Source organism: Euleptes europaea, chromosome 14, assembly GCF_029931775.1.
Source record: "Euleptes europaea isolate rEulEur1 chromosome 14, rEulEur1.hap1, whole genome shotgun sequence".
Lineage (NCBI taxonomy): Eukaryota > Metazoa > Chordata > Lepidosauria > Squamata > Sphaerodactylidae > Euleptes > Euleptes europaea.
In genome coordinates this window covers 34360431-34375464 of record NC_079325.1, presented here as the reverse complement: position 1 = coordinate 34375464, position 15034 = coordinate 34360431, and the positions used below count along the sequence as shown (strand labels likewise).

The 15034-nt window shown below is 46.9% G+C and overlaps 1 protein-coding gene across 1 annotated transcript; it reads right to left on the bottom strand.

Annotated features, from left to right (window-relative positions):
* Positions 1-344: 344 nt before the first annotated feature.
* FGF17 (fibroblast growth factor 17) lies at positions 345-14610 on the bottom strand. Its single transcript, XM_056860524.1, has 5 exons — positions 14466-14610; positions 14263-14299; positions 4459-4636; positions 3161-3267; positions 345-641 (listed from the first exon to the last, which is right to left on the bottom strand). Exons 1-5 carry the CDS (start codon positions 14495-14497, stop codon positions 345-347), a joined length of 651 nt encoding a protein of 216 aa, XP_056716502.1. The 5' UTR covers positions 14498-14610.
* Between the last annotated feature and the right edge of the window lie 424 nt (positions 14611-15034).

Sequence of the window (15034 nt, the reverse complement as noted above, 5' to 3'; positions counted from 1 at the left end):
CATTAGCATACAGTAAGCAGTGGCAACAATCTCTTTTTTGTGAATGGCCACCACTAGTCGTGTGTCGTCATCCCCCAAAGTCACAAACACCAAGGATAGGGAAATGTAACCTGGGCTTCTTTGGGGGCATCAGGTATCCTGGACCTGATGTTTTCTTTGTGCCAACTAGAACCAAAGTTTAAAAGTGTTTTTTAAAAAACATGGAGACAGAGGTCAGTCAGTTGTGACAGGGAACCAGGCAGCTTGTACACGGCAGTATGGTCCGACATGCAGCACCTGGCGCTCAACCACGGACAGAAAGCCAACTCATGAGCGACAGGAGGGGCCAGCAAAGCTTTGTGCCTTTAAGCTCGAGCCTGGGGTCCGCGGGTGCGCTTCGTCCTGCGAGTCGGGGAGGAAGAACTTACAAACTCGAACTGCTTCTGGCGTTGGGGATTGTTGGGGAACGGCAGCTGGCCCTGGTAGAGGCGCTTGATGAAGTGCGCTTCGCGCTGGTTCTGCCGGCTCCGGGAGGCCTTGCGGGGCCGGCCCTTGCGAGTGAAGGCCATGCACCAGCCCTCGTGGCGGGCGTTCTGGAAAGCGGTGTAGTTGTTCTCCAGAACGATCTCGGTGAAGATGCAGTCCTTGCTCTCACCGTTCATCTGGGGAGGTGGGGAAAAAAAGGAGACGTGACATTGTCGCAGGCTGGGCTTCGGAAGGCGCTTGCAGCCGCGCCGCCAGAGAAGGCAATTTTTGGGACTTGCATTGGAGCAGAACTGTGAGCCACCTTCACCTTAGGCTGGTGACCAGCAGCACCTTCTGCAGCTGCTCTGCACAGACTGTAGTCTGGGTACCCAAGGTTGGGTGGAAGAGACAAAATAATATGGTAGAGAAATTGTAGTTGATACTTGCACACACATTCTGAATGGGAGACCAGTACGGCCCAGAACAAATTGCAGGCGCTCCATCTAGAGCATTGGTTCTCAACCTATTTTGCTGCATTCCCCCCTTTCACCATTGTTCAGAATATAATTCCCCCCATTCCAAGACAGTCATAAACTGTACTGAATGTCGCAGATTAAATTAAAAACAAACTACAATTTTACATATTGTGCATAATCTACAGGACATCACACTTTGCTGAATAGTGGTCCCAATTCCCCCGCCCCCGGAACCCTAAAATTCCCCCCCCTTGTTGAGAACCCATGATCTAGAGGGCTTTAGAATTTGAAATTTATGATACACCCTACACTCATGCCTGGGCTAGTATCTAGTTGTCTGTGTATATTGATATATTTGTGAACACTTGTGTGTGCATTATATGGGTTTTAATTGACCACTGAAGGAGGCCTGTGGGACAAAACGCATATGGCGTGTGCTTCAAGTCTACCAACCTTATGAGATGCCATTGTTCCATGTTTAATTATTTTTAATTCTGATTTAGCGCCTTAAAATAACAAAAATATATTTCTCTACTATATTATTTTATCTCTTCCACCCAACCTTGGGTACCCAGCTTTTGGTTTTTAGGTTGGGTTTCCCTTTCCCCCGTTTTTTGCAGACTGTAGTCTACACTATAGACTGGACAGTAATCCTCTTCTCAGGGAGCTTGGGGAATTGTAGCTTCGTGAAGGTAATTTCCAGCACTCCCAAACTACAAGTCCCAAGATAATTTGAACAATAACAGAGCGGTATAAATGTAATATAAGGTCTTCCACATGCACACACAGTCATGTGGAGTGGTCCCATTCTGCAGTGTGTGACTGTGACCCTGTGAGTGGGGCCCTTCTTGGAGAACCAGCAGGCATCAGCCAGAAGCAGCTCCTGCAGAACACTGGTGGGCACGAAAGTGGAAGCTCTGCCCTGCATCCTATTAATCTTAGGAGCTAGGGCCAATTCAGATTCCCTATCCATGCCATGGCTGCTACTGGCATGGTTATAAAACCACTTCCTAAGCCTCCTCTGACCTAGTCTCATCTGAAAAAGAAGAGTTGGTTTTTATATGCCGACTTTCTCTACCACTTAAGGAAGAATCAAACCGGCTTACAATCATCTTCCCTTCCCCTCCCCACAACAGAAACCCTGTGAGGTGGGGGAGGCTGAGAGAGCATGACTTGCCCAAGGTCACCCAGCTGCCTTCGGGTGTAGGAGTGGGGAAACAAATCTAGTTCACCAGATTAGCCTCCTCCACTCATGTGTAGGAGTGGAGAATCAAACCCGGTTCTCCAGATCAGACTCCACTGCTCCAAACCACCGCTGTTAACCACCACACCACGCTGGCTCTCAACTTCCCCTGTCTGCTGGCACTTCTCTTCCTTACCCCCTCGCTATTACTATATAACATTTTCCTTGACCGCCCTCTTACTTTGTCTTGGGGTAAAACTTTCTCTGCATTATGTAGCTACTAACAAAAAGGAGTGCAGTTGGAATGTCAACAAGGGCTGCCAGCCGGCATTAGAATTGAGTTTCAGGTTATAACTGATCATTCTAAGCCCCCCTCCCCACCATCCTGCTTACTTAAGACTTACATGAACCTTGCTCATGAGCCCTCATCATCACCTTTATTAGGCATTTACATTGGTATACCATAAACAGAAACTCATGAGCCCTCCCGCCCAGTATAATCTTAATGCAGCAATGCCCAAAAGATACCCCTGGCTGTGGTGATGCTGGGGGGGGGGGCATCAACATATCTGCACCAAGGCCAGTAGAGCTGGGGTTTATTGCTTTTATGGAAGCACCAGATTGAGTATGGCAGTGTGCCAGGTGGTGGTTGTAGCACTGAACTTCTTAAAGCACCGCATAAATACATGGCGCTTGTAAAATTTGTGATAATTAGGGCTTGCAAGTTTTAATTGGTGGCTTATCAACCAAAAATGCTAGTATAATCAGTGGGGCTGTGAGTTAAGGTCACACTGACTAATATGGGCTCTCATTTATTACTGTAGCAAGGAAACAGAATGATTATAAGATGTTCGTGACTTCTAACAATGAGATTGTGTTCACTAGGTGGAGTTCGCTTTATGCTTCCTTCAAGACCTCCAAAACCCCAGCCTTTATTAACCAGTCAATTAATCAGTTAGAATACAGATGATTAACAAACTAAAATGACTGAAGCAGCCAACAGCCATAGAAACAGTGACATTCTTGATGGGAGAGGGGGTGGCATCACGTTGCTCACTTTGCCAATGAGCTTCCCTTTCTTGTTCATGCAGATGTATGTCTCACTCTCCGCTCCTTTGATGCGCACTCGGCTCCCAAAGGTGTCTGTTTCAACAATCAGCTTTGCTGCAAGCAGAACAAGCAAGAGAAATTATCACTTTACATTGGCTTTGGAATTAATGCACATGGGGAAGCACCAACTATCAGCTTAGACGGCCACGCTCCTGTATTACTGTAGCCAACCTACCCTCCCCAATGCAGACTTTAAAATTCACAGTATGTTTAGGAAACAGCAGTGTACAGAAGGATGAAGAAGGACTAGCAGACATTGGCCAGCTTCTCCCCTGAAACAAATGAGAGCTGAAAGGAACCAGCTGAGATGGTAAGACAGTGGAGACTGGATACGAATGCCAGAGAAGTGGAAAAGCTGGTAAGTATGCTCCTGGGTTGTTAGGGAAAGGTGTATGTCAGAGGAGCTGAGGATGCTGTAGGCCTAGAAACCCTGGCTGAGGGCAGGCAGAGAGGGAGCAGGACATTGGGAAAGGAAGACATGGAATAATTTTTCAAAACCAGAGCAGGTGCTTCTTCAGAGGTACTCCAAAGGCGAAGAGTTTTCCAAGCAATATTGGCTGACAGGCCAGAAATACTAAAGAGGACATTAGACGGAGGGGTGAAAAGTGGTTGAAACTATAACACAGCACATCTCACTACCATCCTCTTGTGTGGTGTTGGGTGAGGTCAGGGCTCTACTTCGGAACTTAAAGCTCCACGTGCTGCTGCCCCATGGGGAGGGGAGATCTACAGGTTGGAGTGTTCATTTGGAAGTGAAATCTCCCTAGGCTTTTGAGTGGCTCCATAGTCCCAGGCAGGCCATTGTCTGGAAGGACTATAAAAAACTTTGGTTGGGCAAAAAAGTCTCCATATGACTTTTGCACCACAGTTACCTATGGAGCAAGAATGCATCTGCCGTTGCTTTCAGATCAGACGACACCCCTTGGAACATATTTGTTTTCTACATGGCCATCCCTTCATGGTAACCAGCATCCACCCCCTCAAGGTGACTATCTCACCTTACCTCTAGGTAGGGCCATCCCTGGACTGTTCCCAACACCCACAATTTTCCATCCAAGTTGCAAAGGAGATGGAAAGGAGTGGGGTCTCCTCCAAAGTCATGTGAAAGTCTCCTTGGCTAAGAACTTTTATGGGACTTAGCGTGCGCTTTCCCAACATCAAGACCCACATTCCCCCAAAGAGGTATTTTTGACTTTCAGAATCTCCCTCCAAAGGTGCACTCAAGGGTCGCCACCAGCTCCTTACCGAACTTGTTGCCGTCTTCAGCTGTGGCAATGATCCTTTTGCCGTTCACCTGGACATGCTTCCCACTGGTCCGGCTGTACAGCTGGTACTCCCTGATCTGCCTCCGACTCAGCTGGTCTGTCATGGCGCCCTGGTCCCTCACGTACTGGTTAAAATTAGGAGACGATTGATTCTCCCCCTTTGTTTACAAAGGGAAAAATAAAATCAATTTGCTTGGGACAGCCCTACAGACATGGCCAGGAGATGGGTCTGGGAGCCGGCCAAGGCAGACAGACAGGCACCCCATCCGAGCAGGAGACCTCATGGGCACAGATGCGCAGCACAAATGTCAGATCACATGAACATATTGAGTTGCATTATAATAAGGCAGACCACTACGCCAGCCGTCCGCAGTGACTGGGAGAGGCTCTGCAGGGCTGTGGTTTTTCCTGGTCTTGTTGCCCAAGATTCTTTTTTTCACTAGAGATGCCAAGGACAGAAGCGGGGATCTTCTGCATGCTCTCAGACCACACCACAAACGCATTACCCTTTAACAAAATGTAACTATCTTGTATTCACACACTGCTCCAGAAAAGAAGTGCACTGGTGACATTTTCTTGCGGCTGGTAATTGAGAGAATGTTTTTACGAGAACACGAAGAACCCAACAGGGCTGGACAAGAACATTACAGTGTGTGGGACAGGCAATCCACATGACACCAACTTTCTCATCAATGAAAGTGAGGAAGTTCTCCTGGTGCAAACCCCTCTGAAATGAACTGGACCTATTTCAGAGCACAAGGGTGATTTTAAGAAGCCTTTACTACACGGGGTGAAACAGTACTCAGGTCAGCATGCTAGGCCCTCCTAGTGTAGTGTCTGAATTTTAACACGCAAGTCCAGCTCCTGTTCCCGTAAGTCTGCAGCTGTCCAACGAGGACCATAAACCACAAAGTGGCACCAGCGATAATGGCCACAACCATTTGCCCATTTACAATAAATTATTAAGGTAAGGGAACTCTTGAACAATCCACCAAGGGCATCCTGAAATGGCACAGTCCAGTCTATCACTTCCACGCTTTGCTACCTCATTTTGTTGAACGTACAGACTAGGTCTGAGTCAATGGCCATCACCACATCTTGAGAATGTATAGTTATATGTAGTTACAAAGAAAGGCTGCCTATCCTGAACCTATCACAACTCAATTTAACTGCAGATCCCCAATTCAAGTATTATGAGGAATGTGTATTCTCTTCATACTGTTCATTACTTTGCAAACTTCAATCATGTCTTTCTGCAATCCTCCTCCTTCTAGTCAAGAAAGTCCCAAATGGGTTAGCCTTATAGAGAGAAAGTGGACCAGCCCCTTGATCATCTTAGCCGACTGTATATTTCCTAGCGCTATGATACTTGTTTTCAGGTGGAACGGGCACACTTGTACACAATATTTCAAATGCAGCCACATCCTAGACAAGGTCTGCTTCACAAGTGTGATCAACCTGTCAGAATCTACTCCACGTAATCATGGGAGCACTCAAGAAGCAGGTTCCCATCATTTCCTGGTCAAACACTTTGTGAAAAGACACCATGGCAGCAGTTGCAAGAGAGATTTAGCATTCTGTCCGGTCACTGACCTTGGGATTTCATGTCCTGAGACCTAAAGCAGTGTTGCAGAATCCTAGAGATGATCACATGTAGCGCTGAAATGAAATTTCACAGACATTCAAAAACTGGCTGAATTTACAAAAACTCAAATTTGGATTTTTTTTCTTCTTCAAATTTTGCTTGTAAAATTTGACTTAAGATGAAGCAACTGGATCTTAAGCACTGTTGAGCATTTTTTCAAGGCACTAATGTTATGGATCAACTTGCCCAGCTCGAGTCCCGTCAAAGCCTTCTACTCTCCTCCTTATCCTTCTCCTGAAACTATGCCAGACGCACCATTCCATCAATTCTTCCTTCTGCCGCTCTATTGCTCTGAAAATTAGAATCTTCTTTAACGTAAGCCTGCCCCACAGCGTCAGACCACTGCTTCTATTCTTGAAGGACACAGCAAACAATCGTCTCTACAAAGGAGACTGGCAGCATAAACCTAAGGCCAGATTGCAAACTGCTTAGGATAGCACCTAAGTCCCATGCTGGTGTAACCTGGAGATATGCCAGCATAAATCACAGCAATCACAGATCTCCTAAGTACTATATGCACTGCAAACCAGAGCACCTGAATCATGGATGAAATGGGGCTACGTTTCTAGCCTCATGTCATGCATACTTAGAAAACCTAGAGAAACAGCACTGTCCTACAAAAAGGGATCCCCTTGTACAAACAGTTATAGATGAAAAAAAATGTTGCAGCATATTGCTGTCTCAAAGCCCTTTCAGGAATTCCACTGCCTAACACAAACACCAACCTGGATCCTCTACTTCTCCAACTGGGGGTGCAAGGGCAATGCGTTCTACACAGATAAGCAGGGCAGGGGGAATCCTCTGCCTCAAACTCTGACAGCTGTAAAGGTCTTCCCACACAGGCAACATGTACCTACTATGTACTGGCTGAACGACCCTCCCTCCCACAACCGTAGCTAGCAATATCTCAGCAGCATCTAGTTGCTCTGCTGTGTGGTTACTAACCCCCTTGCTTTAGTGTGGTTCCTGCACCAACGTAAGCAGCTTCACAGCCAGCTTTCTGATCACAACAGTTGAACCTATAATGGGCATGCAGTGACGGGGCGGCTCTACCTGTGATTCTCCTGTCAGTGCAGCTTTCAAGGGCCAGGACAGTTGCCAACCCCCATTCATCTGACTGGCAATTGGAACTCAATTCCTGATGCTATTCAATAAATGTTTGGATTGTTTCTTTGTTTTAATGGTTTTGGTAGGTAGGAATCTATGGCCTCTTCCTGCTCACTAGTGTCTTCAATTGTCCAGTGTTGGACTCACACAGGCAGTCAGGGGAGCAGTGAGGGCTCCGACCAATGTGGCTACAGCTACAGCAGGAAAAGAGGTGGGGGAGCCAACCCTCTCCCCAGTGTGGGCCCAGGGGAACAAGAGCCAGCAGCTAGGCTGAGCCCAACTGAGAGACAGGGAATTGACCACCTCCCTTTATCAGTTCCAGAGGGAGGTAGAGCCAGGGCCAGATTGGACACAGGGAAAGAGGGCGGGGCCCAGAGTCAAATAAAAGGGAGGCTTCCAGACCAAGCCAGGGAGGAAACAGGTTGAGCACACATGAGCAAGGGCAAGTGAGCTAGTCAAGGGAAGGAAGAGGGTCAGGGTGCTGTCACTCCTTCCCATTCTGAGGCTGGTTGGGAAACCTGCCTTACCCTAATTAGAATGGCAGAGCGCTGGCGCATCAGGGCGGGCCTCACAGGCTCCCCAAGGTTCAAACCCGCCCGGTATTACACTCCACACAGGTGATAAATCATGCAGGCTACATGACAAAAAGGAGGGCTGGAGAACAACGTTTGCTGGGATGAAAAGCAACAGGCAGAAGTAATCAGTCTTCTGACTGCAGCAGTGGGGATGACTACATGGGAGGGTGCAAAGCAAAAAAGGCTGGATTCTGGGACAGTCCATAACCACAAGCAGGGATTCCCAGTTATCGGATGCGACAGTGCAAAACCTCAGCCGTGCCTGGCATGTCTTGCAGGACTATTTTGTAGCTAGCCACATGAAAGCCTGATCTAATTCTAAAGGACTCTATGCATGCTAAAGCCTGTGCTGTTCCACAGAACTATGCTTGCCTGTGCACTCTTTCCTGCCAGGATAAATATGGCAAGTTTCAATGCCAGGGCCAATGGAGAATTCTAAATGCCCCATTGTGTGTGTGTGCGCGTCTCTTTCTTGTGTTGCCAGTTTGATGTGTGGTTAGGGGACATCTAAGCAGTGTGAGAGTTCTAGTCCTGATTCTTCCCTCAGTTGGGTTGCTGATCAGCTTGTTGGCAGCCAAAAGATTACCCCCTCCCCGCTTTATTCTTCCCACCACCCTGGTTGGTGGAATTTCAACTCCTCCCTCTCATGGTGGTGTAGTGGTTAAGAGCGGTGGTTTGGAGCGGTGGACTCTAATCTGGAGAACCGGGTTTGATTCCCCACTCCTCCACGTGAGTGGCAGAGGCTAATCTGGTGAACTGGATTTGTTTCCCCACTCCTACACATGAAGCCAGCTGGGTGACCTCAGCCCTACCTACCTCATCTCTTAGAGCTCTCTCAGCCCCACCTACCTCACAGGGGGTCTGTTGTGGGGAGGGGAAGGGAAGCCGGTTTGATTCTTCCTTAAGTGGTAGAGAAAGTTGGCATATAAAAACCAACTGTTCTTCTTCATTTTCCAGTGAGCTCTTGGGGCGGTGACAGAAATGTTTTCTGCGAACAGGCTCTCTCGTTCCTTGTCCTAATCTCTGTCACCCTTGCCTCGCACAAAGCTCCTCCTGTGGATATCATCTCCCCCGCCCTTACTTCAGAGAAATGTTTTCCGGGGGGGCTTCCTCTGCTAAGCGAGCTGTGAAGCAGCCTGGGTGATATGGTCACCCAGTGGATTTCCCTCTGAGTCTGCCTGTCAAAAGATTATGGGTTTGCAGGACTGGATTTGAAACCCCCCCCCCCCCATACACCGCACCTTCGGGAGAATGATAGTTTCAGGGCTGCTACTGGGCACACGTCAGTTCCTCCTGTAGAGGAAAGTGCTGTATTGCCATCCCTCTCCACGTTCTGTGTGGTGGGTGGGGGCAGGGTGACCTCAGAGAGGCATGCCGGCATTTCTACGTGTTGGATGGCTGCTTTCATGAATGGCTGACACAAGGGCATTGCCGGCATGCCTCTCTTTGGTGGGCGTGGGCAGCATCCTTATGAGCTCCAGTGCAGTCGCTCTGCCCTGCTGTTGCTTTTGGCATTTTTCTCCTCTGATGAGAAAGCAAAGGACACATGACTATCTACACCGGTGTCAGTGATATGCTGTCAGTGTCTCAGGACTGAGCCGTTAGTTACCACTTCAATCTGTGTGGTGGGAAGTTATGTTACTCTGGAATGACTGCAAAGCCCTACACCAACACATACATATGGCCTCTGGGGCTCTAATTTGCTGCAATCAATAACTTTCTATAACCACTCAACTCTCTCTCTCTGATGTCATTAGGTGTTACCAAATACCAGCTGTGCAGAAAAATATCTAATTCCCAAAGGGGTTTCTCACCTGAGCATTTCTAAAATGGGGGAGAGGGCAACAATGGGACAAATGACCTTGAACTTAGGTAAGTGTAAAGTGATGCACAAAAAAATCCTATCCTGAAATATATACTTATGGGTGTGAACTTGCAGAAATTGAGAGGGAAAGCATCTTGAGGTTATAGTGGATAACTTGAGGAAAAGGATGACCCTGTGTGTGACAGCGGTGAAAAAGGACTACTGCATGGGAGAGAGTACCTGGAATACTGCATACAGTTCTGGTTGCTTATCTCAAATAAATAAATAAATAAATAAATAAATAGAACAGAACAGATAAACACATGCAACTACCTTATACTGAATCAGACCATTGGTCCATCAAAGTCAGTATTGTCTAATCAGGCTGGCAGCAGCTCTCCAGGTTCACAGGCAGAGGTCTTTCACATCACCTACTACCTGGCCCTTTTAACTGGCGATGCCAGGGATTGAGCCCATGACCTTCTGCATGCAAAGCCAATACTATGCCACTGAGCCACAGGAGAACAGGGCTGAGTGCTTGACAAGTTAGAGCACTTTTCCTATGAAGAAAGGCTAAAGAATCTTTTCAGTTTAGAAAATAGATGCCTATACATGATAGACGTATATAAAATTATCTATTGCAGTGATATTCACTCAGTGGCTCAGGAGCCACATGCGGCTCTGTGATATGTCACCTGTGGCTCTTCTGAGCACAGTTCTCCATTTTGACGCCTGCCCCTAGTTTCAGGAAAGTGGGCAAGGCTCTTGCCCAGTGCAGTTGTGGTTGGCAAATGTTTCTCACCTTGAAACAGCTGCTGCCAGAGGAACATGTAAGCTACAAGCCTACCTGAGATATGCCAGGGATTATACTAAATGTGGCTTTGTTGGTTGATGGGAACTGTGGATGTGGCTCTCCATGGACCGTGGAGTGAACACCACTGATCTATGGGGATGGAGAAAGGGAAGAGATAACCTTTTCAAACTTCCTCATAATATTGGACCTCTGGGGCACCCTATCAAGTTGATATGAAGTAGATTCAGAATGGACAAAAGGAAGTGCCTCTTTAATCAATCAGTAATTAGAGTGTAATTAGAGTATAGGAGCCCCGTGGCGCAGAGTGGTAAGCTGCAGTACTGCAGTCCAAGCTCTGCTCACAACCTGAGTTAGATCCCAACGGAAGTTGGTTTCAGGTAGCCGGCTCGAGGTTGACTCAGCCTTCCATCCTTCCAAGGTCGGTAAAATGAGTACCCAGCTTGCTGGGGGTAAAGGGAAGATTACTGGGGAAGGCACTGGGGGCAAACCACCCTGTAAAACAAAGTCTGCCTAGGAAACGTCGGGATGTGACATCACCCCATGGGCCAGGAATGACCCGGTGCTTGCACAGGGGTCCTTTACCTTTTTTTAATCAGAGTGTGGCATTCACTGCCAGTGGATGTAGTGATGGCTACTAGCACAGCTAGTGTTAAGATATTAGACAGATTCAGTGGCTGTAGTCATAATAACTAAAGCAAACCCTCCACATACAGTGGAAGCAAACCAATGCTAGGAGGCAACATCAGAGAAAGGCCTGGGCCTCTATGCCCTGTCTGTTGGTCCTCCAGGACAACTGGTGGGTCACTGTGTCACACAACTGGACTAGACAGACCACTATCTGATTCGGCAGGGCACTTGTTACGTTCCAGGTAGAAAGCACACTTGAGAAAGGGATTAGTAAGGCCAAAGCCACGCCTGCTGTTGTCTCAACACATTCAGCCCCAAGGGAACAAAGCCATACTCAGAAAGAATAGTTGCATTTTGCATTGGTGCTCTTAACAGAAGCAGTTCTGTTGCAATTCACAACAGAACAGATTCACAGCATTTTAAGCCTCGCATACACATTTTGCCAAAGGTTGTCCCTCTCCCCCAAATCACTTGGAAGATAACATTATTCTCAAGCAATTTCTCCTGCCTCAAAATCTGCAAGATAAAACACTTCAACATTATTGCCTTAAAATCGACCCGCTTCAGGTAAATCATCTTCACTTACTCGCTTAAAATCAAATTCTAAAAACAAATTCTGAAAATGAGAAAAGAGGCAAGTCTGAGAAAAATTTCATTTCAGCCCCAAAATAGACTCCAGCAGAACAATGGCTTCTCTCAAGCATGTTAGCTGGGCTATTCCATGCTCTATAGGCTCGAGACACAGAAAGAGCCCCGGTGCTAAGCAAAGGTTTTCAAGCTGGGGGGATCATTGTGGGTGGCCAAATCAACAATGCTGAAAAGACATGTGTGTGTATGTCTCGTTTTGTATGCAGGCAGACCCATTTCTTGGCAGTGGTGTAGGCTACTGCACCAAGCAGCCGTGTAAGCGCTTCAGTTATCTTGGGTGCAGAGCGCTTCCTCTGTCATACTGCCTTTAGCAGTAGCAAAGAAGCTCAGTTCTGCACAGAGATGCAGGACTCCTGGTTTACTCAGTAGTTGAACAACTCTTCGACACCCTTTGGAAGCAAACGCTCTCAGGCATATGTTTCCGTGCTCCACTTGCCTCAAGCTACTGCTGGCTGCCGCTGCACTATGGCCAATGCAGCTTGTGTACATCCATTCATACTGACACAAGCACTCTGAAAGGATCCAAGCAGCGCCACCGACAGGAATGGCCCAAGAATACTGGCACTGCAGGCGGAAAAGCGAACTCACAGTAATCATTAGGCACAATCTAGAAGGGGAAGTCCCTTGTGCAAGAACTCTTGTGCAAGAACTTGAGATTCTCCCCGGCTCGTGCCCTGTGGATCAGATCTGCCTGTCTCTTCAGTGGCATTCACAAACTCCTGTCTGCGGTCACTTCAGTGTGCTTCCTACACGAGCCATCTCTGAGGGTTAACCTGCCTCTTGCTGCTTTCTGGCAAGCATTCACTTCATTCATAATCTCAGGTCTAGTCCTAGGTTTCCCTATTCAGCTCTGCAGCATTCTTGAGAAGCATCCTCTTGTTCCAGCACACACACGGAGAAAGCATCCCCTCAACCTTTCCTAACAAAGGGGACGAGGGGTCTAGCCAAGAAGGGGGCAGAATTCTTTCTCTGCAGTCTTTCCAGGCCGCCAGTGTGTCAGCGGGGGAAGAACGGCTGCTCAGTGGTCCCAGAGACAGCTGCCTGTCACGCAGCAGCTCAAGCATGGCTCAAGCCCTTGCCAGGTTGCCCACCATCAATGTGGAGGGGACGGTCCACAGCTTCCCTGGAGAAGGAGATGAGGGGAGCAGGCCGTGACACCATTGTGCTACTTCCAACTTCACTCTAGACTGCATTGCAGACCTTTTTGTGTCTGTCAGGGACTTTTGAAGGGTTCACTTTAGAGTGATGTGTGTGTGTGTGTGTGTGTGTGAAAGGCCATTTCCCTTTTGCTTTCAAAGTACAAACACATTTACCTTAGAAAGGTCCCAGATGCTTGTGAAAAAACCAGTAGTGTCTACCTTGCTGGCAAAGACTACTTCCTCTCTCTTTTAAATATTACTTGATGGAAGTGAATTTTCATACTACCCTCTTTCAGCAGCATGCTAGTTAAAAGGGGCTTGCCGCTTTAAAAATTATGGGGAGGGTGGAGTTGGTTAAAGATTGGGTTCTCCTTTTTTGGCTGGGTAACATTCCCAGCTTTGAGAAGTGGGGACATTAATTACTCCGTTCCAAAGCTAGCATGAGCAAAGGAATCTCTGAGTCCCATGAACACAGAGGCCCCAATCCTGCACATGTTCCCTGTTGAACTCCTCTGACAGGGTGCACAAGGTGCTGGCCTGCCAGCTTTAAGGACTGCAGGATGCTTATGAAATGCTTTGAGCATCTGAACCATGCCAATCACATGCAATTAATATTTACTAGTTGCAGTATTACAAAGAATCTTTGCCATACTGCACAATATATGGGCCATCCTACAAATCCATGCAACTCCACACACATATACCTGTCTCAAACTTATCACTATTATACATACGTAAAGCAAAATCAAAGCCTTCACTGTAGATTACCTCACTTACTTTCTGAACACTAAATGCATAAAGTTGTCCTAACATTTCTCCCTTCTGAAATTTAAAGCATGCTACTAATAACTTGTACAGAAATATTATCTGGCTGAAGCCTGACAACTCTTACATCAAAGGTGGCACACCGTGAACAGATATTAGTCTCAAATCTCAAGTAGTGAGCTCAGAGATTTTGCTGCACCAGAAGGGCTGATCTGCATGGACTGAATCAGGTCTATTTACCAGGTGTCTATAAATGCTATACTCCTGGGCTATTTCGCATAATAGTTAGCAGCGAAACAGGGGCCACTTCTAATATTTGCAGACTTCTTTTCAAATAATACACAAACACAAACAGTGCCCTTCGTTTCACCGGCTTTAGAGTAGAAAGAGGTGGGGTTAACCATTGCTTTACAGTGCAATCCTAAACTGAATTACGCCCTTCTAAATCCATTGAAGGCAATGGAGTCAGAAGGGTGTAATGCTGCTTAGGACTGCATGGTTAGTTTCCAAAACAGATCATAGTTTTTCACTCTGCATATGAACTGCGAGACTTTATACAATTGAGACTTTATATTCATATTTTCAAAACGAGAAGAGTAGCAACCCCAAGACATGTAATTATCTATTAACATTATTAATGACAGCATATGATTAACATACCTGGGTTTGACAGGAAAGGATTAGCAGCTGTAAACATCTGCATGTGGAAACAAAAAGAAAAAAACATACAGAGTTTTTTGGTTGGAGCACTGCTTCTTTCTGATGAACTAAACATAACTGAATAATGGCGAAAATAACAACTGAACCTCTTTGCAAAAGATTGGCACATGCCTATCTGAGTGGCAGGCAGGGGCAACGCTTACATGGAAAACATTTGAAGGCTTAAAGGCAGCATGCTGGAAGGTACCGCTTGTCAAAAAGGAAAGAAGAGAAATTCATACAAGTAAAGCACTCAGCTTTTCTTCAGTCATCTCACTGGCAGGGTGATGAGCTTGTATGCCTGCCCATTTCCAGTGGAATAGCTGTGTCCCAGCAAAAAAAGCTTTAAAAGATTCTTAAAAACCTCCCACTTCTTGGACAGACCAGGTATGATTTATAAAGGCCTCGAAACAAAACCAATAGCACAGCTTTGATGAGATCCAGTCTGTATATCTTTTCATCTCCTTCCTGCGTGTGAGGATTTGTCTTCGGTAGCTTTGTCACCTCTCACCCCCACCTCCATGCAAAAACATGATCCTTTCCTCTCTCTCTCTCTAGTTTTCTTCTGCAGCCTGGTAGCAACTCCCTTCACCAGAGCAGGAGGGTTCAGGGCACCAGGAGATTTCAAAAACAGCCAGGATCCCCCAAGCTAAAAAGACAGCCACCGCTGGAAGAACGTGGCCAAGGTCAGCTTTGGAGAGCTCGATGCTCGGAGGGGCAGAACCTTCTTTGC

Excerpts from the sequence above, each read along its gene's own strand:
- FGF17 (XM_056860524.1), bottom strand. The coding sequence starts at position 14,497 with ATGCTGCCTTTAAGCCTTCAAATGTTTTCCAT. Across the intron at positions 14,300-14,465 it reads AGCCTTCAAATGTTTTCCAT|ATGTTTACAGCTGCTAATCC; the intron begins GTAAGCGTTGCC and ends TTCCACATGCAG. Across the intron at positions 3,268-4,458 it reads TGAAGACGGCAACAAGTTCG|CAAAGCTGATTGTTGAAACA; the intron begins GTAAGGAGCTGG and ends TTCTGCTTGCAG.